Genomic DNA, 21,868 nt, shown 5'->3' with positions numbered 1-21,868 from the left:
TGTTGCTTTTACGCCAAACAGAACGTTTTGCATTCTTGCCAAAAAGTTCAATTTTGGTTTCATCTGACCAGAGCACCTTCTTCCACATGTTTGGTGTGTCTCCCAGGTGGCTTGTGGCAAACTTTAAACAACACTTTTTATGGATATCTTTAAGAAATGGCTTTCTTCTTGCCACTCTTCCATAAAGGCCAGATTTGTGCAATATACGACTGATTGTTGTCCTATGGACAGAGTCTCCCACCTCAGCTGTAGATCTCTGCAGTTCATCCAGAGTGATCATGGGCCTCTTGGCTGCATCTCTGATCAGTCTTCTCCTTGTATGAGCTGAAAGTTTAGAGGGACGGCCAGGTCTTGGTAGATTTGCAGTGGTCTGATACTCCTTCCATTTCAATATTATTGCTTGCACAGTGCTCCTTGGGATGTTTAAAGCTTTGGAAATCTTTTTGTATCCAAATCCGGCTTTAAACTTCTTCACAACAGTATCTCGGACCTGCCTGGTGTGTTCCTTGTTCTTCATGATGCTCTCTGCGCTTTTAACGGACCTCTGAGACTATCACAGTGCAGGTGCATTTATACGGAGACTTGATTACACACAGGTGGATTGTATTTATCATCATTAGTCATTTAGGTCAACATTGGATCATTCAGAGATCCTCACTGAACTTCTGGAGAGAGTTTGCTGCACTGAAAGTAAAGGGGCTGAATAATTTTGCACGCCCAATTTTTCAGTTTTTGATTTGTTAAAAAAGTTTGAAATATCCAATAAATGTCGTTCCACTTCATGATTGTGTCCCACTTGTTGTTGATTCTTCACAAAAAAATACAGTTTTATATCTTTATGTTTGAAGCCTGAAAAGTGGCAAAAGGTCGCAAGGTTCAAGGGGGCCGAATACTTTCGCAAGGCACTGTACATACTGTATTCTATTCTACTGTATTTTAGTCTATGCCGCTCCGACATTGCTTGTCCTAATATTTATATATTCTTAATTCCATTCCTCTATTTTAGATTTGTGTGTATTGTGTGTATTGTTGTGAATTTGTTCAATATTACTTGTTAGTGTCATGCCCTGACCTTAGAAATCCTTATTTATTCTCTATGTTTGGTTAGGTCAGGTTGTGACTCGGGTCGGAAAATCTATGTTTCCTATTTCTTTGTTGTTTTGCCAGTGTGGTTCCCAATCAAAGGCAGCTGTCTATCGTTGTCTCTGATTGGGGATCATATATAAGTTGGGATTTTCCGTTTGGGTTTTGTGGGGTGTTATTTTCTGTTTAGTGTCTGTGCCTGACGGAACTGTTCGCTTTCGTTTTTGGATTTGTTATTTTTGTTTGAGTGTTTCTTGTAAATAAATATCACTTTCCGCGCTGCGCTTTGGACCACTCTTCCTTCCACCGACAACGAGCATTACAGTTAGATATTATTGTACTGTTGGAGCCAGAAACACAAGCGTTTCGCTACACCCACAATAACATCTGCTAAACATGTGTATGTGACCAATAACATTTTGATTTGATTTGAGGGCCACCGATTTGATAAATTAGCTTCTGAAAACTCTAATTCCAGCTGAGGGAGTTCTTAATGCACTTCGAGCCAAGTCGCAGAGAACGATACATTCCCAGATACACATTCCTCATTTTAATTTCAACCATTGGATGTCTATGATATGCTAAGTGCCTTATTGAAAATGTATGTAAAAAAAAAATCGGCGGAGGCTGACTCCCTTGATCCTTTTTGCTATAGCTTTCTGACCCACTTATCATTAACCTTAGAATCATTAACCTATGTTTTTAACTTGACAATTGTTTCTGGGGTTATCCCTAAAATCTGGAAGTCCTCCCCGTACACAAAGGCAGAGATCCTTCTGAATTGGATAACTACTGTCCAATTTCCAAGCTATTTTGCCACGCCAACGTTTTAGAGTCCCTGGCCAACTCTCAGCTGAGAACTTTAAACTTCTCATTCTATTCTTAATGAGCACCAATCTGGTTTTAGACCTGGACATAGTACTGTCTCAGCAGCTGCACTTGTCTTAGATTATGTGCTGTATTGTTTAGACCATAAAACTATTTTCTTAGATGATGTGCTATATTGAAAAAAAGTGGAGATTTAAGATTAGTTTATTTTCTAGAAATACATCCAGCCTCATTTTGGATTGTTCAAGCAACGCTTCTCCCAGTACTTGATTATGGGGATATAATCCACATGCATGCGGCAGCCTCTGTTTTAAAACCTTTAGATTCAGTCCATTATTCAGCACTGCCTTCTTTTCACTGGGGACCATTTTTGTTGATATCACTGCATTTCGTATAGTTCTGACTACCAGAAGGGCTTAAAATTGGTTACTTTTTGTATATAAAAACGGTTCTCCAGAGACTCCCCCACTACCTCAGCTCAGATATTAACTGGAGATCCAGCACTTGTAATACCCACTCTCTACACTGGCTGGTTCTGGAGGTCCCACGGGAACAAATCCTTTTAGTTTTTATGCCCCCAGCTCATGGAATAGTCTTCAGGCAACCTTGAAATTAGACTCGCTGGCCCCCATTGGACAGTTTAGATCGAGTTTAAGGAAGGTCATATGTGAGAGTTGTGTTTGTTTTGAATAATCTTGTTGTATTTATTATATTGATATTATTTATTGTATGTTCATGTTCACAGGGCTCCCTTGCAAATGAGACCATGTTCTCAATGGTGACCCACCCTGTATACATATGAAGTCAATGAATGTATAAGCAACAGTCATTTTTTCGTACTTTGGTCATCATACTTTGATCTGGTTTCATCCAAATATCATCACATTTGATTAAAAACATGATTTTGATTTTGAAATGGTTCTTTATACACTCTTAGAAAAAAAGGGTTCCAAATGGGTTCTTTGCAGAGGGATAGGGTTCTACCAAGAACTGTTTTGATCAGAATAACCCTTTTTGGATGACAAGGGTCCTTTGTGGGGCAAAGGGTTCTATCTAGAAACTTTAACATCCTAAAGAAATCTCAGTCGATCAACAGCCTATCGACCAAACAATCGACCTGTTGACTAAATGGGGTCAGCCCTACTACCCAACCTATTTGGTTTTGCATCTTCATTGCATTAATGTATTAATTTAGAAGAGTATGAGAGTGTTTGAACCATGTTTGGAGATGTTTTATGTTAGAAATTAGGCTACGATAAGCAACAGATATACAAATAAATAGAGACAGATGAGTGATTTGCAGAGAGTTGGCAGATTTGAGGTTTTGATTAGAATTTAATAGAATAGGCATGAGATGAATGAGTTACGTCACGTCATGGAAAGGTCAAGGGTTACAGCTTTTTGACACACACATCTATGATGTGAGCTGGTCTGGTTTGTTCTCGGCTCCGTTTCCCCATGATAGTGCTCTGCCTTCACACCGATGTTTCAATACTTCTGAAATACCCTATTCCTCCATATCTTCCCTGAATGAATCACTGATCTGAAAACAATCTGGTAGGTGAAAGCAAGCAAAGGGTTCCAAGACATAGCTTTCAGTTGTGTAGCCATATCAGATCTGTGATCACCATGATGGTGGAGAAGAGGGAGGGTGCGTTTCTGAAGTGCGTTTCTGAAGTGCGTTTCTGAAGTGCTGTATAGGGTCTGCATCCCAAACGGCACCCTATTCCCTATGTAGTGCACCACTTTTGACCAGAGCCCATTGGTAGTGCACTAATAGGGTGCCATTTGGGACGCCGACAGGAGGTCTTTCTCAGTCTAATCATACTACCTGCTTACCCTTACACTCATTACTTCAATCACCAGCCTGAGTGGACTCTTAACAACAACATATGTAATTGTGCCGTTCTGTGAGGGGGGTAGGGCGGAGGGCATAGAGAGGTAACTAGATATTAGTTGTCTGTCTGCCGCTGGGCTAGGCCCCTCCTAATGTGCAAGTACTGTTGCTGTTATGTCTCTTTTATGCAGCCTATAATATATAATATATTGCATTTGATGGTGGTTATTATGTCACTTCTCTTGCCTATTATGATAGTTATTAGTGGTTATTACATCGTTGTGAACTCTTTTAATATAAGCTACTCTGTAGACATTTTTTTTCAAAGCATTTTACAGTGCAGTGAGTGCATACATATTTAAGTATGTGTAACCTATCCAGGACTATATTGATATTTTTTCTCACACCCTTCTGTTCTTCCTCTCTGTTCTCCAGATTGCTGTGCAGGGCGGAGGGGCCGTGGGGTCATTGCCATGGAGGCAGGGATCGTTGCCATGCACACGAGGCTTCTCCCAGGAGGAGTACAGTGTTGCCGTGGACGAGGAGCTAAGAGAGGGACAAGCACTCCTCACCGGTACACACACACACACACACACACACACACGCACACACATACACATACACACATACACGCCTTACTTTACCACAAGGGCTGGCGATTCAAACAACAACCTAAAACTCTGGGTGGGGATATTATTGGAGAGTAACCTAACATGATATGTTTTGGGAGTAGCTTCATATTATGTTTGGGTGATATTTGAGTCGTAATGTTTTTAGCTGCGGCCAGGACTGAGGGTTGGGTAATCAAATCAAATCAAACAGTATTTGTCACATGCACTGAATACAACAGGTGTAGACTTCACCATGAAATGCTTACTTAAGAAACTTAAGAGTTAAGAAAATATTTATTAAATAAACTAAAATAAAACAAATAAAAGAGAAACTATAAAATAACAATTCTGAGTCAGGGTACCGAGTCAATGTGCGGGGGTACAGGTTAGTTGAGGCAATTGAGGTAATTTGTACATGTAGGTAGGGGTAAAGTGACTATGCATAGATAATAAACAGTGAGTAGCGGCAGTGAAAAAAAGGGGGGTGGCATTGTAAATAGCCCGGGTAGCCATTTGATTAGCTGTTCAGCATTCTTATGGCTTATGGGTAGAAGCTGTTAAGAAGCATTTTGGATCTAAACTTGGCACTCTGGTACTGCTTGCCGTGCGGTAGTAGTGAGAATATTCTATGACTAGGGTGGCTGGAGTCTTTGGCAATGTTTAGGGCCTTCCAGTGACACCACCTGGTATAGAGGTCCTGGATGGCAGGAAGCTTGGCCCCAGTGAAGTACTGGGCCGTACGTACGTACCCTCTGTAGCTCCTTGCGGTTAGAGGCCGAGCATTTGCCATACCAGGCGGTGATGCAACCCGTCAGGATGCTCCCGATGGTGCATCTATAGAAGTTTTTGAGGATCCGAGGACCCATGCCAAATCTTTTCAGTCTCCTGAGGGGGAATAGGCGTTGTTGTGCCCTCTTCACGACTGTCTTGGTGTGTTTGGACCATTTTAGTTTGTTGGTGATGTGGACACCAAGGAACTTGAAGCTTTCAACCTACTCCACTAAAGTCCTGTCAATGGGAATGGGGGTGTGCTCGGCCCCCTTTTTCCTGTAGTCCACGAAGTCTCTGACCTCCTCCCTATAGGCTGTCTCATCGTTGACTGTGATCAGGCCTACCACCGTTGTGTCGTCGGCAAACTTAATGATGGTGTTGGAGTCGTGCTTTGCCACGCAGTCATGGGTGATTAGGGAGTACTGGTAGGGACTAAGCATGCACTCCTGAGGGGCCCCCGTGTTGCGGATCAGAGTGGCAGATGTTTTGTTGCCTACCTTTACCACCTGGGGGCATCTCGTCAGGAAGTCCAGGATCCAGTTGCACAGGGAGGTGTTTAGTTTCAGGGTCTTTTGCTTAGTGATGATCTTTGAGGGCACTGTGGTGTTGAACGCTGAGCTCTATTCAATGAACAGCATTCTCATGTAGGTGTTGCTTTTGTCCAGGTGGGAAAGGGCAGTGTGTAGTGCAATAACGATTGCGTCATCTGTGGTTCTGTTGGTGCGGTATGCAAATTGGAGTGAGTCTAGGGTTTCTGGGATGATGGTGTTGATGTGAGCCATGACCAGCCTTTCAAAGCATTTCATGGCTACAGACGTGAGTGCTATGGGTCAGAAGGTTTTTAGGCAGGTTACCTTGGTGTTGTTGGGCACAGGGACTATGGTGGTCTGCTTGAAGCATGTAGGTATTACAGAATCTCTCAGGGAGAGGTTGAAAATGTCAGTGAAGACACTTCCCAGTTGGTCAGTGCATGCTCAGAGTACACGTCCTGGTAATTTGTCTGGCCATCCGCCCTTGTGAATGTTGACCTGTTTGAAGGTCTTACTCACATCGGCTACGGAGTGCATGATCACACTATCGTCCCGAACATCTGGTGCTCTCATCCATGATTCAGTGTTGCTTACCTGGAAGCGCGCATATAAGTAATTTAGCTCGTCTGGTAGCCTCGTGTCACTGTGCAGCTCGCGGCTGGGATTCTTAGCATCTGCATCATCTGACCACTTCCTTATTGAGCGAGTCACTGGTACTTCCTGCTTTTGTTTTTGCTTGGAAGGACAGAATTATGGTCAGATTTGCCAAATGGAGGGCGAGGGAGAGCTTTGTACGCGTCTCTGTGTGTGGAGTAATTGTGGTCTAGAGTTTTTCTTCCATCTGTTTGCTCAAGTAACATGCTGGTAGAAATGAGGTAAAACGGATTTAATTTTCCCTGCATTAAAGTCACCGGCCACCTCTGGATTTGCCTTTTCTTGTTTGCTTCGTGCCAGCATCGTTTTGTGATGGTAAATAGACAGCTACAAAAAATATAAATTAAAACTTTCTTGCCGAGCAAAACCTCGAGACTTCCTAATATTACATTTCATGCACCAGCTGTTATTGACAAATAGACACAGATCGCCACCCTTTGTCTTACCGGAGGCAGCTGTTCTGTCTTGCCGATGCACATATTCTTTTTTTACTGGAACAGCCAACTGTATGTTATCCATGTCGTCGTTCAGCCACGAGTCGGTGAAACATAAGATATTACAGTTTTTAATGGCCCGTTGGTAACATAAGATATTACAGTTTTTAATGGCCCGTTGGTAACATAAGATTTTACAGTTTTTAATGGCCCGTTGGTAAGTCTTGCAGTCAGTGGGTGGAGTATACACTCTGCACTATGCAACAATATGGAGGAGTGTTTCATTACAATCAGGAGGTGGAGGATTAGGTGAGTATTAGGGGAGGACGTGAGGGTTGGGGGCAGTGGGGTGGAAGGGGCTGAAACCATCTGCCTCGTCACACACACAGTGGGTGTTTTCCCACACACTCATTCACACACGCACACTCCACATACAAATGAAACACTGTGTGATAAATTATATTAATCTTGTCAGCCTGTATCTATCCTCTGATCAATGACCTTTGTGTGTGTACAGACAGGATGACCCACCCGGGGTCTCACTATTTTGTGTGTGTGTGTGTGTGTGTTGTTAATACTAGTGCCAGAGGCATACAGAGGCAGACCTAGCTGTGAGTCTGTCTGTTCAGGATGGTTAATTCAGAGTGTATTGTGCTACCTGTCCTGTTGTCGTCTCTAGTCTGTTGGCTATTTATTTTATTTACTTTTCCATTGGCTCCTGTGAAACTGACTTGTGTTCTGACTTTTTATGCTAGTGTTCTGGCAGGGTGCCATGGTAAAACACAGAGAGGGAGAGAGGAGAAGGAAAGCGAGAGAGACGTGTGTGTGTGTTTTACAACGTCACCTGTGCTAAATAAGCTTTTGATTGTCCTGCTGAATCATTTTGTTGGAGATTAGCCATTAGGTTGTATATGCACACAAACACACACACACACACCAGGAGGACACCTTATTGGTTTGGTTGTAGTTTGAAAGGCCAACGTTCAAATTTGTGTTTTGGTTGAAACCACCATTGTTAACAGAATCAATGTAGTACGACCATGGTTCTCTTTGTCTCAGAGGGCTTCCTGTATCCCAAATGGCACCCTACTCTGTACATGGGGCCCATAGGGCTCTGGTCAAAAGTAGTGCCCTATGCAAGGAATCAGGTGCCATTTGGGACATAACCATGATACAGATGGCACAGCCTGGAGATAAATTCTTCCTGTTTCCTGCCTCGTTATTTTCTCATCCAGGAAGTCTTGGAATCCCTTTGATATTATTATGTGTGAATATTACCTAAAAAAGGGGGGTCTGGTCAAAAGGGTGTCCTAAGTGATGCAGCCCAACACTTGGTTTAGTGTTGGAGAAACTGTGTCAACCAATCACAGGGAGCTTACATAGAGAGGAGGGGGTGGAGGCATCCTGTATCTGTTTCAGTTGGGGAAAGGCTTTCAACAGTTAAGTCACGGGGTGGTGTGTGTGTGTGTGTGTGTGTGTGTGTGTGTGTGTAGTTCTGCATGCACCCAGTGTACCAAAACAGGACAACACTGCAACACTCACAGTGCAACAGACTGAGAGACAGGATAACATGGCAGTAGAGTGTTTGGCCATGCCTCTGACTGAGTGTGTATTGAGTGTGAGTGTGGGTGTTAGTGCATGTGTGTGTTACCTACACTATATTGTAGCATGCTTAAAAACAGGAGAAGGTGACGGAAGGAACAACACACAGTGCGCTGTAAACCCCAATGTGCTGTCATTACTCAAAACGTTTGAGGAAACCCATTGCACTTAATACAGGACTGGCCACCCCACATAGCCTGGTTCCTCTCTAGGTTTCTTCCTAGGTTTTGGCCTTTCTAGGGAGTTTTTCCTAGCCACCGTGCTTCTACACCTGCATTGCTTGCTGTTTGGGGTTTTAGGCTGGGTTTCTGTACAGCACTTTGAGATATCAGCTGATGTACGAAGGGCTATATAAATACATTTGATTTGATTTGAGTTACTTAAAGTGGTTTTGTAGTCATTACTCAAACTGATAGTCAATGAGTCACTGTGACACCCCCAATATGCCAAGCCTCCAATATAATTTCTGAGTGTGCCTTGCCTTATCGAGTGAATTGTAGGGTTACCAGCCATGACTGTATTTATTTGTGACAGAGACATGGTTGTTAAATTAGTTTATTTTAATTCCTGTGGCCTTCACCAAGGGAGTTCCTAGGTGAATGTTATCATTGTGGGTAAAGTCTTTACGACAATACTTATCTAATATGGCCTTATTTTGAGGCCTGAAACAGTTTACATGCCACATCAGGCCTGCAAGTAGATTGCAAAATTCCTGTAACTTCGACAAAACTCCAAGATTTTCATAAAAATCCTGGTTGAAGGATTTCAATGAATCTTCCAACTGGGGTTTTTAGGAAACTTGGGAAATTTACTTGGGAAATGCAACCCTACCTGCAACTGACATTATGTTGGCTTGATGTGTGAAGTGTGATTGCTGTTGGATTCCAGCCAGAGTTAAGATAAATAAACATTCCAACTGTTGGCTAACTGCAACCTGCATTCATAGTGATTGCAAGAGCTAGACAGACTGCAAGGAGACTACCTAAGCCATTTAAACTAAAACAACCATTTCAGTAGTTTAGAAAAATGTATGTTATTAATCTTTGTGTAGCAATAATCACTCACTCAATGTACATGAAAAAAACACAGATATGAAAAACAATTCCCCAAAAGATCAACCTGCAGTAGAGCATGTTGGGAAGAAGCATATATTTGTTATCATAACTTTAAAAAATGTAGTTGATATGACTTCTCATTTCATGTTGATTCAGTACCACATAAACATTTTTAACTTAATTAACTTTGAGTTCAACTTACTAGAAGTATTTGAGTTAATGTCTTGGGGTTTACAGTGTGAGACAGAGACAAACAGATAGCAGGACAGACAGTCACATACAGGCAGGCCTTCATACGGACAGACAGAGAGTGACAGGGACAGAGAGATACTAACATAGAATGAGGAACAGACAGAGTGAGTGACACACACACACACACACACACACACACACACACACAGAGAGAGAGTGACAGAGACAGACAGACAAATAGAGGGGTACAGGCGGCTGGAGGCTTAGTTAATTATTTAATTGGAGCAGGAGGAAGAGAGTCAATTATTAATGAAGGGATGGAGAGAAGCAATAATTCAAATCAGAAGGAGGGGGATGGAGGGTGCGATATATGGTTAAAAAGGTGTTAGGGGTGGAGAGAGGAGCTAGGCTGTAGTAGAGGTTAGGTAAGGGACAAAGAGAGGATTAAGATATGGAGAGATAAGAGTGAAAGGATAGAAAGAGAGGGATGAGGAAAGTTCATAGATGCTCCATGTATGGGCCACATCCTACGGTCTTTGTTTCCACGTCTTCCTGTGATTCTCTGTGGTTGCTGCTTCTAGTGGTGATCTGGCGTTCCTGGCTGGTGAATAGGTTGTATCTCTGTTTTGCTGACCCATGATGATCACTGCTGCCTAATAGGCTGGACTATCATTCTCAGCCTGGCCTCAGCATTAGCTAATTGAGCGGTCTGTATTAGTTATGGGGCCTGAATTGGAGGTTTGGCTCTCCTGTAGGTTCAGCGTGTTTGTTTTGGCATGGTGGTCAGCCAGTGTTGACTCTCTGGTCAATGCTGACTTTCTCTGAACCCTTCCCTGTATGGGGAAGCAGAATCATTGTCACGTCGTGTATGTAGGTGGCAGGAAAGTCAATCACAGGAGAATCAAACTTGGTATAAATGGAGTATTTTATTAACTTAAAACACAAACTCCAAAATCAAAGTCCATAATAAAATAAATATGGGTACAAGAACCCGTCGCACACCAATCCATAAAACATGAACATAACAATAAACAATCTCTGACAAGGACATGAGGGGAAACAGAGGGTTAAATACACATAATATAATGAATGGGATTGGAACCAGGTGTGTAAGAAGACCAGACAAAACCAATGGAAAATTAAACATAGATCGCCGAGCACCACCCGAACAAGGAGAGGCATCGACCTCGGCAGAAGTCGTGACAATCATTTGACCACAACACTCTTTAGAAATAGGCATGTGGGAATTTTGGGGCTGTTTTTGGAGTTGTTGTGGAGATTAATGCTTGATGTGACCATGACTGTCATTGTGTATTTCTGGTCAATGATTCACCTGATTACCCTGGAGACTAGGGGTAGGCTGACTCGAACCATGCTCATCCTTCCCAGTAATGGAGAAGTGTGCATGTGAGAGAGAAAGACAGAGATTTTTTTATTTTTTATTTTTTATTTAACTAGGCAAGTCTAGGCAAGTCAACTGCCTATTCAGGAGCAGAACAACAGATTTGTACTTTGTCAGTTTGGGGATTTGAACTTGCAACCTTTCGGTTACTAGTCCAATGCTCTAACCACTAGGCTACCCTGCCGCCCCTATGGAGAGAGCGAAAGAGTGACAGACTGAGCGAGATAGAGCGATTGTATTACGGTCAGCTAGTCAGTGTGTTGTGCAGTGGCATCCTCTCAATTCATTCACACAAATACACACATGTGTAAATTCCACACACAACTGCACTGCCTCTTGGGAATCAGAAGACACTGATTTGATTCATGCTTGACCTCACTATCTCCCTTCTTTCTTTTCTCTATTTCCTCTCTCTCTCTCTCTCTCTCTGCTGTCCCTCTCTTCTCTGTGTGCGAGATTGTCCCAGTTACGCTCAACCCCATTTGCCACTGTCTCTGTCTCAGTGGCGTAGCGCAGTTTCGTGCACCCCTCCCCCCCACAAGGTCCATACATTTTGTAGTTTAAAGCAAATTCATATTTTTTTGTTATGGCTTATGACATGTTCATATGCTATCTGGGGGGCCCGACCTCCAGGGGGAACCCAAAGCTTGGGGGGGTTCACTCGCCTTGCCTGGGCAGCTGGGGTGAATGCTACACATATTTTGAGACTGGAGACAAAGATCTCTCTCTCTCTCTCTGAGAGAATGGAGTAGTATGTATGTGAGGCATAGTGTGTGACACGTGTTAGCGTGGGTAGTAGGAAGTGCTGGCGCAGGTCTTCAGGGGAACTAGCTAACAGAGGAGAGAGGGGCTCCTGTCAAACACAATCACTCCACATGTCTGATTAGAGGACTCGACCATCTGCGATCAATGAAAACACATCCCTCTTTTCTCCCCTCTATCCCTCCATATTTTCCCCTCTCTCCTTTGAGACCGTTTCCTAGTAGATCAACAGCCGTCAACTTAAAATCCTCTTCTATTTCCTTCTCCATCCCATCATATACTTTCTCCTCTTTCTTTGTTTTCCTCTGAGACTTGCTCCGTGCTCTCTCCCTGCCCTGGGCGGTTTCTGTTTTGAGGTATAATCACAGCGGTTGGTTTGTCAGTGGTTGAACCGCACTAGAGTGATAGGGAGGTCCCAGTGGTCTTTTCACGGTCAGTGAGAGTTGATGGGAGTGCAGGAGACGGTTAGTGACCGCAGAGCTACCACAGAGCAGAGCCAGTTACAGTTCAGCGTTCACCATGAACTCTACTCAAAGTACCATGCACAACAACCAGGCAGAGAGTGTGTGTGTGTGTGCATGTAAGAGGGGTTTTGTCTTTGGACTGGGTCTGGTTCTTATTATATGTCTGTGTGTGTGTGTGTCCGACTTACTGAGAAACACCAGCCGTGCCACGCAGACCTCTACAAGTATCTAAGGAATGCCAGTCAGGGGGAGTGAGGATCAGGAGTTTGGCTCGTTGGTGCACTATGATGACCCTGTGTGTGTGTGTGTGTGTGTGTGTGTGTGTGTGTGTGTGTGTGTGTGTTTCTTCGACTTAATTTTCATGTCCATAGTCCTCTGTCTATCTCTGTTCCTGTTTTTTCATTACCTCCTTTTTTGGATAGATCCTGTGTCTTAGAGGATCATGAATGTTTGTGTGGCTGCATGCATATGTGTGTGTGTGCATGCGTACGTGTGTATGTGCGTCTGTTTGTGTGTTGAGTGTGTGTGCCTTCGCGAGCAATGGTGTGTGCAGTGCAGCTATTGTCTGTCTGTCTGTCTGTCTGTCTGTCTGTCTGTCTGTCTGTCTGTCTGTCTGTCTGTCTGTCTGTCTGTCTGTCTGTCTGTCTGTCTGTCTGTCTGTCTGTCTGTCTGTCTGTCTGTCTGTCTGTCTGTCTGTCTGTCTGTCTGTCTGTCTGTCTGTCTGTCTGTCTGTCTGTCTGTCTGTCTGTCTGTCTGTCTGTCTGTCTGTCTGTCTGTCTGTCTGTCTCCTTATTTAAACTCCTAATGTGACTTACTGACCCTCTGAAGGTTGTGTGTTTAATGGCGAGAGAGAGAAAGAATATAAGGGAATTTCCTCTCACTGTTTTCCAAAAGTGCAGGAAAACAGTGAGAGGACATTGCTCTTTCCTCTATGTATTTGATTACATTTTTGTCCAGCTCCTGTGAATATTTTAGATGTTTGTAAAAACCATCTCCTTTCCTCTCCACTGCTTCTCAGCTCCTACCATATATACTAAAATGCAGATATGTGATTTGTTTCAGGAAACTAGGTGTATGTCGCACGTCACTACTTCACAGGAAAGACATTTGAACGTAATCATTTATTTTCTATCAAAATGTTGCCAGAAATGACTTCTGAAACATGTGAACTTTCTTGTGCTTTAATAACAAACTTGTATTCCATCCATAAATACATCAAAATTGTTACATTACGAGCATAGTTGGTTTAGCCACGGAAAAAGGCAGGAACCTTCCTGCTAGCCATGATTGGCTGAGATAAGGGATGGGCAGGAAATGCCGGGAGATGAGTTTGGATTGATCTGCAATGTAGCATGCTTCTGTCAATAGCGTGAGTTGTTCAGTATGTGTTGATAGTATTTTCTACAGCGCCGTTTTTGAGCTATATAACGTTAGCCATCGAGAACTACAAGTTTTGCTACTTTTCTCAACAACATTGATGCCCTGTATTTAGTCTAGCTACATTTTCAGATATTATACGTTTCTCATGTCAGAAAGTCATTTTCATTGCAAGTTAAGCGTACTGTTAGTTAGCAAACTTTCGCTTGCTGGCTCGCTAGCTAAGCAAGTCAGTTAAGAACAAATTCTTAATTTCAATGACTGCCTAGGAACAGTGGGTTAACTGCCTTGTTCAGTGGCAGAATGATAGATTTGTACCTTGTCAGCTCAGGGATTCGACCTTGTAACCTTTTGGTTACTAGTCCAACGCTCTAACCACTAGGAAACGCTGCCACTCCGTATGATCTGTATAGAAATATTATTTGAATCAGAAGCCAGTTATAGCCTAATGTTAGCTAGCTAACATAGAACCTAGTTGGTTAGCTCTTTAGCTACCTGCAGATTGTTCGTATTGGTAGTGGTATGAGTTGGCATTATGCCGGTTCATTGTTTAGCTAGCGGGATACAAAATACTCAATTTTACCAGATGATTACATTACCCATCAAGTTAGCCAGGTGTGTCTGGGGGTGATTACGGCCATCTATTGTATTTCATCAACATGTGTACATGTCTAGACAATAGTGACCCATCCACTTAGTTAGATGTGGCTGGGGGTGATTATAGCATTTCCTTCACATGACCCATCAATTTAGTGTGTTGTGTAAGTGTCATCTAATAAAGATTAAATATTTTTATCTGGACACTTTCTGTTTTTGATTTTGCTACTAAGCAAATAACCATTTCACTGTACCGTTGATACCTTCTGTATCCTGTGCATGTGACAAATAAACTTAGATGTTCTTTGACAGTGTGTGTTTACCAGAGACGGTAATGTGAAGAACAACATGACCTGCACCAAAGTCAGATTAGGATATAGGCCAAGGACTAGATAAGTGTATTTTTACCTGGAGTTTTTCCTTATTGTAGGCTATTACTTGTACCGCATTTAGTCTGGAAATCTTTGGTTGTTCACTAAACTAATCTCTCTGTTTGTTTAGTACATAGCCTCACATATGAATCCTTAAAGAGATGGGTGGGGCGAAGGCTTAAGAGAGTGTGGACGATGCTGAATGGGTGTAGACAAAGAAGAGCTCTCCAGTAGGTGTACCAAAATATTCAAGGGACATTTTCTCAAAAGTGGGTTACAAAGTTGATCAACTTTCAAAGCAGAAATACTTTCCCATTGTTCCTCAACTGCAGTGTATAATATACAATTTTCCAGCTTTGAGTCTCTACTTTTATCCAATTCATAAATCAACGTTTAAAATGTTGCTACATAAGACAGAATTGATGCAGTCGGTCACACAGAAATGTAGTCGTACTATGACTGACAGATAAAACCCAGTATGATCAGGCATGTGTGTTCTCCTCCCTGGCTGGTCTCTCTCTCTCTCTCTCTCACTGACTGACTGACTGACTGACTGACTGACTGACAGACAGACCAGTCTGTTTGCATCCCAAATGGCTCCCTATATAGTGCTACCTTTGACCAGAGCTCTACAGGTCTTGGTCTAAAGTAGTGAACCGAATAGTTAATGGAGAGGAAATGTAATCAGTCGGGCTTGTCAGTGGCGTTTAGGCCTGTCACAGACTGTTAGATCTCCATCCACATCATGAAGACATACACACACGGACAACAGGCACAACCATTTCTCGACCTCAGAGAGGGAAGCGGCGGGAGATAAGGAGAGTTCATTACAGTGTTAGAGGCACAGAGAGTTTCTGTTTTAATCTGTGTTGACAGTGTCTCTATAGGCTCTCACACACACAGAGTCAGTGACACACTCTGGGTTGTGTTCAAAGGTGGGAGGAAAAGCAAGTACAGCACATTCATCTGTAATGACATTTTACGCCTCACTTTCTCACCCTCCCAGCTCCCCATTCTCTGTCCACCGTCAGTGACCGTTAGCAGTCGATGTCCGTCATGCTGTTTTGGGCGTCGGTGTGTCTCTGCGTGCGGGTGTGTGTGTGTGTGGCAGCAACATTCCTAACTACCACATATGTTTTGCTCTTGCGGTTCAGAGGGGTGGACTGGTTTCTTCTGAGAGGATTTCTAGGGGACACGTTTCAGACAACCTGTATCCATGGCATTGTTAATCCAACCCATGTGGTATCAGCCTGACAAACAACCTTTCTCCATGTGTGTCTGCCTTTGCATCTCTGTGTGTGTAGGCTATATTATACCACCCGTCTGGCATAACCATTTATTGTTATCGGGGTCAGGAGTGTGTGTGTTTGTGTGTGTCCGGCCTGGAATAAGAGTCAGGTCTGTAACATGACAGCTGACCTATAATGATTAGCTCTGTTTGTATTTACAGTCTCCTGTCTGTCAAAACCACTTACCCCTATCAAACTCCTAACCCCTACCCCCTCCGCAACCGCCTACCCCCTTCCCCGACCTTCTCTGTTTAGAACTAGCCACTTGTCACGGACATATAGTACCTTTACCTCACCATAAAACAACCTCAAACATTGTATGAAACATAGGCCTAACTATGAAGCATAAAACAACCTTACACCATCCATACAAGGCCACCTTAGATGTAGTAATGTATACTGCAGCAGCATTATCACACAACCATTTATTATAATGAGACACAGAGAGACAGGCTACCATATACTGCCTGCTGCTGGAGATTGTCCACCACACACACACACACACACACACACACACACACACACACACACACACACACACACACACACACACACACACACACACACACACACATGCATTGAGATTGCCTTTGTGTGGTAACTCTGCGTGAAACCTACCATGCCTTAGTTAGCATGTGGTGTCTAACGGAGTTACATAGCTGAATGCCTTGGCCTGGGCTGTTAATAGGATAAAGACCTAGCTCTGCATCCGAAAAAAACAAGTATTTTTTTAACACCACAGCTCCGTGTGTGTGTGAAGCATAGGAGTGTGTGGTGCTTTGTAGGGTGTTTTCAGAGTGCAGAAGGTGATAATTGGAAGAAATCACAGGTTTAACACAGGATACAGGAAAACAACAGATAATGAGGCGTGGAATCGTCAGTGGTGTGAAGTACTTAAGTCAAAATAATTGAAAGTACTGCTTAAGTCGTTTTTTGGGGAATCTGTACTTTACTATTTACATTTTTGACTTTGACTTTACTACTTTCCTAAAGAAAATGTTATTTTTACTCAATACATTTTCTCTCAAACCTAAAAGTACTCGAATGCTTAGCAGGACAGGAAAATGGTCAAATTCATGCACTTATCTAGAGAACATCCCTGGTCTGTTGCCTCTGATCTGGCGGACTCACTAAACACAAATGTTTCGTTTGTAAATTATGTTGGAATGTTAGATTGTGCCCCTGGCTATCCGTAAATAAAATAAAAACAAGAAAATGGTGCCGTCTGGTTTGCTTAATATAAGGAATTTGAAATGTTTTATACTTTTACTTTTACTTTTGATACTTAAGTATATTTCAAATCAAATACTCAGTAGTATTTTACTGGGTGACTTTCACTTTTACTTGAGTAATTTTCTATTATGGTATCTTTACTTTTACTCAAGTATGGCAATTGGTTACTTTTTCCACCACTGAGAATCGTCAATGTCTTTTCCTCTCCATCCCTCTCCACAGACAACGTCCCAGATTTATTTAACCTTTATTTACCAGGACAAATTCATATTTATCAATGACAGCATGCCATCCCCTGTGTGTAGTCTAGCCGGTCTCTCAGGTTCTCATGTCACGTGTTGCACAATGTTGCAAAAGAGTAACACCATTCAAGGTTCTATATGTTTTGTATGTGATAGTGTATATGTACTGTACGTAGTTGTATATGCACACTCCGCCTCCTCCCTTGAGTGTCAAAATATAGTTAAGTACAGTAGTGATCTATGTCGAAAAACATCCTTCATTTGTTCAGTTATAAAATCATGCCCGATGAGCTACAGAGATCCTATAATTCATAGTGTTTCTATATATACAGTAATTGTATGCGGTGATCCACCTCTTTATTGTCTGGCTAATCTTCCATAAACCCACTAATCTATGCTGATGTGTTGCTGTATGTCTGTATCCCGAAGTGCACATTTGTCCAGGGCCCGTCCGTCTGCCCCCTCACACACACACAAGGATGGATGTTATGTTACAGTATATGTGTAAATGGCTTCAAACAGTGAAAATGGCCCTACCATTACTGGTGGATAAGGGGCTGAAGGAGGTTGGCTTTTGAGTGGATCTCTTCTCCTCTGCTATTCTACTCTGACTGTAATGAATCTGCTGTGTGTGACTGGGTGGATATATTCATCAGGACTTCTCTTCGGTCTTAATGTTGCATGGTGGATACATGCAGGTGGAAAGGATCGACAGTGTAGCCTAGCACATCAGTGCTTACTTACTGTATTCACAATGCAACACAACTCAACACAGCTATCTACAGTAGCTCATAACATTGTTGTGGGGTCTGTGTGTGTGTGTGTGTGTGTGCGTGCGCATGTGCACGTGGGTCCGCTTGTGTGTGTCGTTATAGTGTTTGTGCATGTGATGGGTCACTGTTCCCTTAGGGCCTGTTTATGGGCACCATATTGGCTTTTCAGGGCGTGGCCAATTGATTTGATATGATTTCCGTGGTGGTGTCAGAGGAGCTGGTAGTGAACAATGGCACCACGGCCCCTCCCCCTTAATACCCAGCCCCGCCACCCGGGCGAGAGAAAGGCATCACCTTCTGGGGGTTGTCGGGGTGACCAGAGCAGCGCTAAGCAACCAGCTCCTCTCTGCAAATGACACCCTGTTCTCTATATATTTGTATCCCAAATGACACCCAACTCCCTATTTAGTGCACTACTTTTGACCAGAGCCCAAAATAGTGCACTACCTGGGGAATAAAGTGCCATTTGGGATGCAGGCTGTGTTAGCAGACACTGGGGACAGAGCTGAGGGTCATGTTTAATAACAATATAATGAAGGGGGTTGAAAATGGCTTTACAACTGTAACTGGTTGCTGTCGTCTGAGGGGTAGTTATTGGAGCATGTATGGTATAGTATGTGGGAGTTGAAATGGACATGTTTTGTTAATGTGGAGTTTGAGGCAGGGAATAGTATCTGGTGCAGGGTTAGTGATTGTGACAGGAGAGGAGATGGAGGCTTGGATGGAGGGAGGGATGTAGAGAGGCTTGGATGGAGGGAAGGAGAGAAGTTCTATCATCCACTGACCCCCAACTGTCACCACACGTTTAACAGCTGTTATACCCATCAAGCTACAGCCGTTGCCAAAAATATTGTCACCCTTGCACCAAGTAACTAAAATGTTCCCTATTGATAAGTTGAAATTGAACAATGTATTTGGTCTCCACAATTTACGTCACTGTTAATATTACAGAACCTTTGTTTTTGGTTAAGAACTTAATGTATCCATTTAAAATCAGAAAATTAACAGAAATGGCAAAAGACAAAATGATTGACACCATAGACTTAACCCATTTAATCCCCAATTCCTCCCACACATGAAAATATCCAAATCATATGTCATTAGTAACCCTTTGAAATAATCAATCATTTGACATTTATGGGAAAGTAGGTGAAGTGTGTTTTATTGTCGCTCACAATTGTGACCGGTGGGATAATGTGATGTATACTGAATTAACGCATTTCTCCTATGCAGTCGTCAAACTTCTGATATATCCCAGCCCAGTTATTAACACATTTAAAACTCTGTCACTGGCAGTCCCCAGCATTGCCTCTAGAATGACCCGTCACGTTCTAGTGTGACTATGTCACATTTCTAAAACCCTTACACAACACCGATATGAACACAGAGCAAAGACAAAAAAAACAACCATCAACGTATTTCAACATTGTTATTTTAGTGCAACATGTATTGAAACAATAATTTTGTAACATTTGAACTTGTACTTTAGTGCAATATTCATCGTAACATTGTCATTGTGACATTTCAGTGCAACATTCACTAACAACTGTATAGCAGTCGTGTGATTCATTCCCACTGAACATAAAAGTAACATTTAGGATAGAGGTAGCTTGGAGAATATGCATTCAAGTAGAGGCCTACACTGAACAAAATATATATACACACAAACTAATCGTGCACTTGGTTCTGAAGCCTAACTCTATGTGATATATATATGCACTATCCTATAAATCTACTTGATGCCTACACTGTACCTGAAGTGCACTGTTGAGACCATGTGTTACGTGGGGGGAGTATTGAGACCCGTAACAACTCATGCAAATTCTAATAGTGACAAAGTAAAAGTGAGAACGAAATAATTACGACAACTGAAATCTACCGTCAAACTCAGGATTGATTTGTAAACACACGGTAATGGGGGGAGCAGGAAGGGGCTGAGCTGGACCCAAGGAAAGAAACCATAAGCATCCAAAACACCCCTAAGCTAGACTAGCCTATTTTAACAACAGCTAACTAACTAACCAAAAATACAGTGGGTGGTCCGCCCAGTTCTAACTAGTGTATTTAACAAAGTTTACCTACGGGTAGTGTATGCCCATGGGCGACTTGTCTTGGTTTCCCCTTTTCCCACCAGCAAACAAACAAACATAGCCAAAAACAATACTCACAGGTGATGACAAAGTGCTATGGAGGTGCTCAAACAAAAGATAGCTCAATACATAAAGAGAGTGAACCAGAGAGATCTACAGACATGGCATTTACAGAGAGATTGAGATCTAGAGCAAACAACTGACAGGGTTTTTAAACCAAGGGAAAGGAACTGTGATTGGGTAGGAAACAGGAGGAGGTGTGTCTTCTGATTGATGATTGATTGGTGACTGATTGGGGAGTGATGATTTTCACCTGTGAAGGGAGAAGGAGAGAAAAGAACACAGGATACACACACACACACACAGGATACACACACAGAATACTGGTATCCATAACACTCCCACCCTTAAAAGAGCAACCCTAGGGATTGCGACCACAGTATTTCAATGAATAACCCACAAGAACAACAACAAAGTCAACCTTACAAAACATACAAAAATCATTTTTACACACGAGACAAAGCATCTGCCAACACATTATCAGAACCCTTTTTGTGGCCGATCTCCAAATTATAATTTTGTACAATCAGCGCCCAACGCATAAGGCGCTGGTTCTGGTTGTACATCCGGTGGAGAAAAACTAAGGGGTTATGGTCAGTATATACAATCACTGGTAGGGCACTGGAACCAATATATACTTCAAAGTATTGCAGAGCCAACAACAAAGCAATAACTTCTTGTTCTATTGTCGCATAGTTTGCTTGACATTTATTACATTTACGTGAAAAATAACAAACGGGATGATCCACTCCACTCTTGTCCTGCTGCAGCAGAACAGCACCAGCACCTCTGGCACTAGCATCTACCTCAAGTTTGAATGGTTGTTCAAAATCCGGAGCATCAAGTACAGGGGTACTACATAAGAGTGCTTTCGCAGATTCAAAAGCTCTCTTACAATCAGGGGACCACACAAATGATCTAGCCGGGCTGAGCAAATCGGTCAATGGAGCAACTACCGCAGATACATTTTTACAGAAGCTACGGTAGTAGCCAACCATCCCTAAAAAGCGGCGTAGCTCTCGTCTGGTGGTAGGTGCAGGGAATGCAGTTATAGCCAAGACCTTGGCATCAACAGGGCGCACCTGTCCATGGCCAACCTCTTTACCGAGATAGGTAACAGTAGCCTTCCCAAACTCGCACTTTGCCAAGTTCAAGGTTAGAGAAGCAGCTGCCAACCGTTCACATACTACCCTTAGAGAGTCAACATGATCTGACCACTCAGACGAATAAATCACTAGGTCATCAAGGTATGCACTACAATTAGGAACACCAGCTAATACGGAGTTAACCAGTCGTTGGAAAGTGGCTGGTGCATTTCGCATCCCAAAAGCCATGACTGAGTACTGTAGGAAGCTGTCTGGGGTCACAAAGGCAGAAATCTTCAGAAGCACGTGAAGTTAACGGAACCTGTCAGTAACCTTTTAAGAGGTCCAACTTAGTTACATACTTAGCAGCACCAATAGTGTCGATACAGTTGTCCAGTCTGGGTAACGGGAACGAATCTGGCATTGTGACAGAATTTACCGTTCGATAATCCGTACATAACCTGGACGTACCATCAGGTTTAGGAACCAGAATGCAAGGAGAACTCCAAGGGCTTGAACTTGGCGT

At 42.8% G+C, this 21,868-nt stretch overlaps 1 protein-coding gene across 1 annotated transcript in view; it reads left to right on the top strand.

The window, feature by feature from the left end:
* Window positions 1-21,868, top strand: part of LOC110521744 (cadherin-2) — an 84,422-nt gene that overhangs the window by 7,546 nt on the left and 55,008 nt on the right. Inside the window, exon 2 of the mRNA XM_021599575.2 lies at window positions 4,184-4,322. Coding sequence (XP_021455250.2) covers window positions 4,184-4,322 — 139 coding nt within the window. The remainder of the gene's footprint in view (window positions 1-4,183; window positions 4,323-21,868) is intronic.

Source organism: Oncorhynchus mykiss, chromosome 30 (genome assembly GCF_013265735.2).
Source record: "Oncorhynchus mykiss isolate Arlee chromosome 30, USDA_OmykA_1.1, whole genome shotgun sequence".
NCBI classification, from domain to species: Eukaryota; Metazoa; Chordata; class Actinopteri; order Salmoniformes; family Salmonidae; genus Oncorhynchus; species Oncorhynchus mykiss.
Note: the sequence above shows the minus strand (reverse complement) of the source record. Positions and strands in the feature narration are given on the sequence as shown.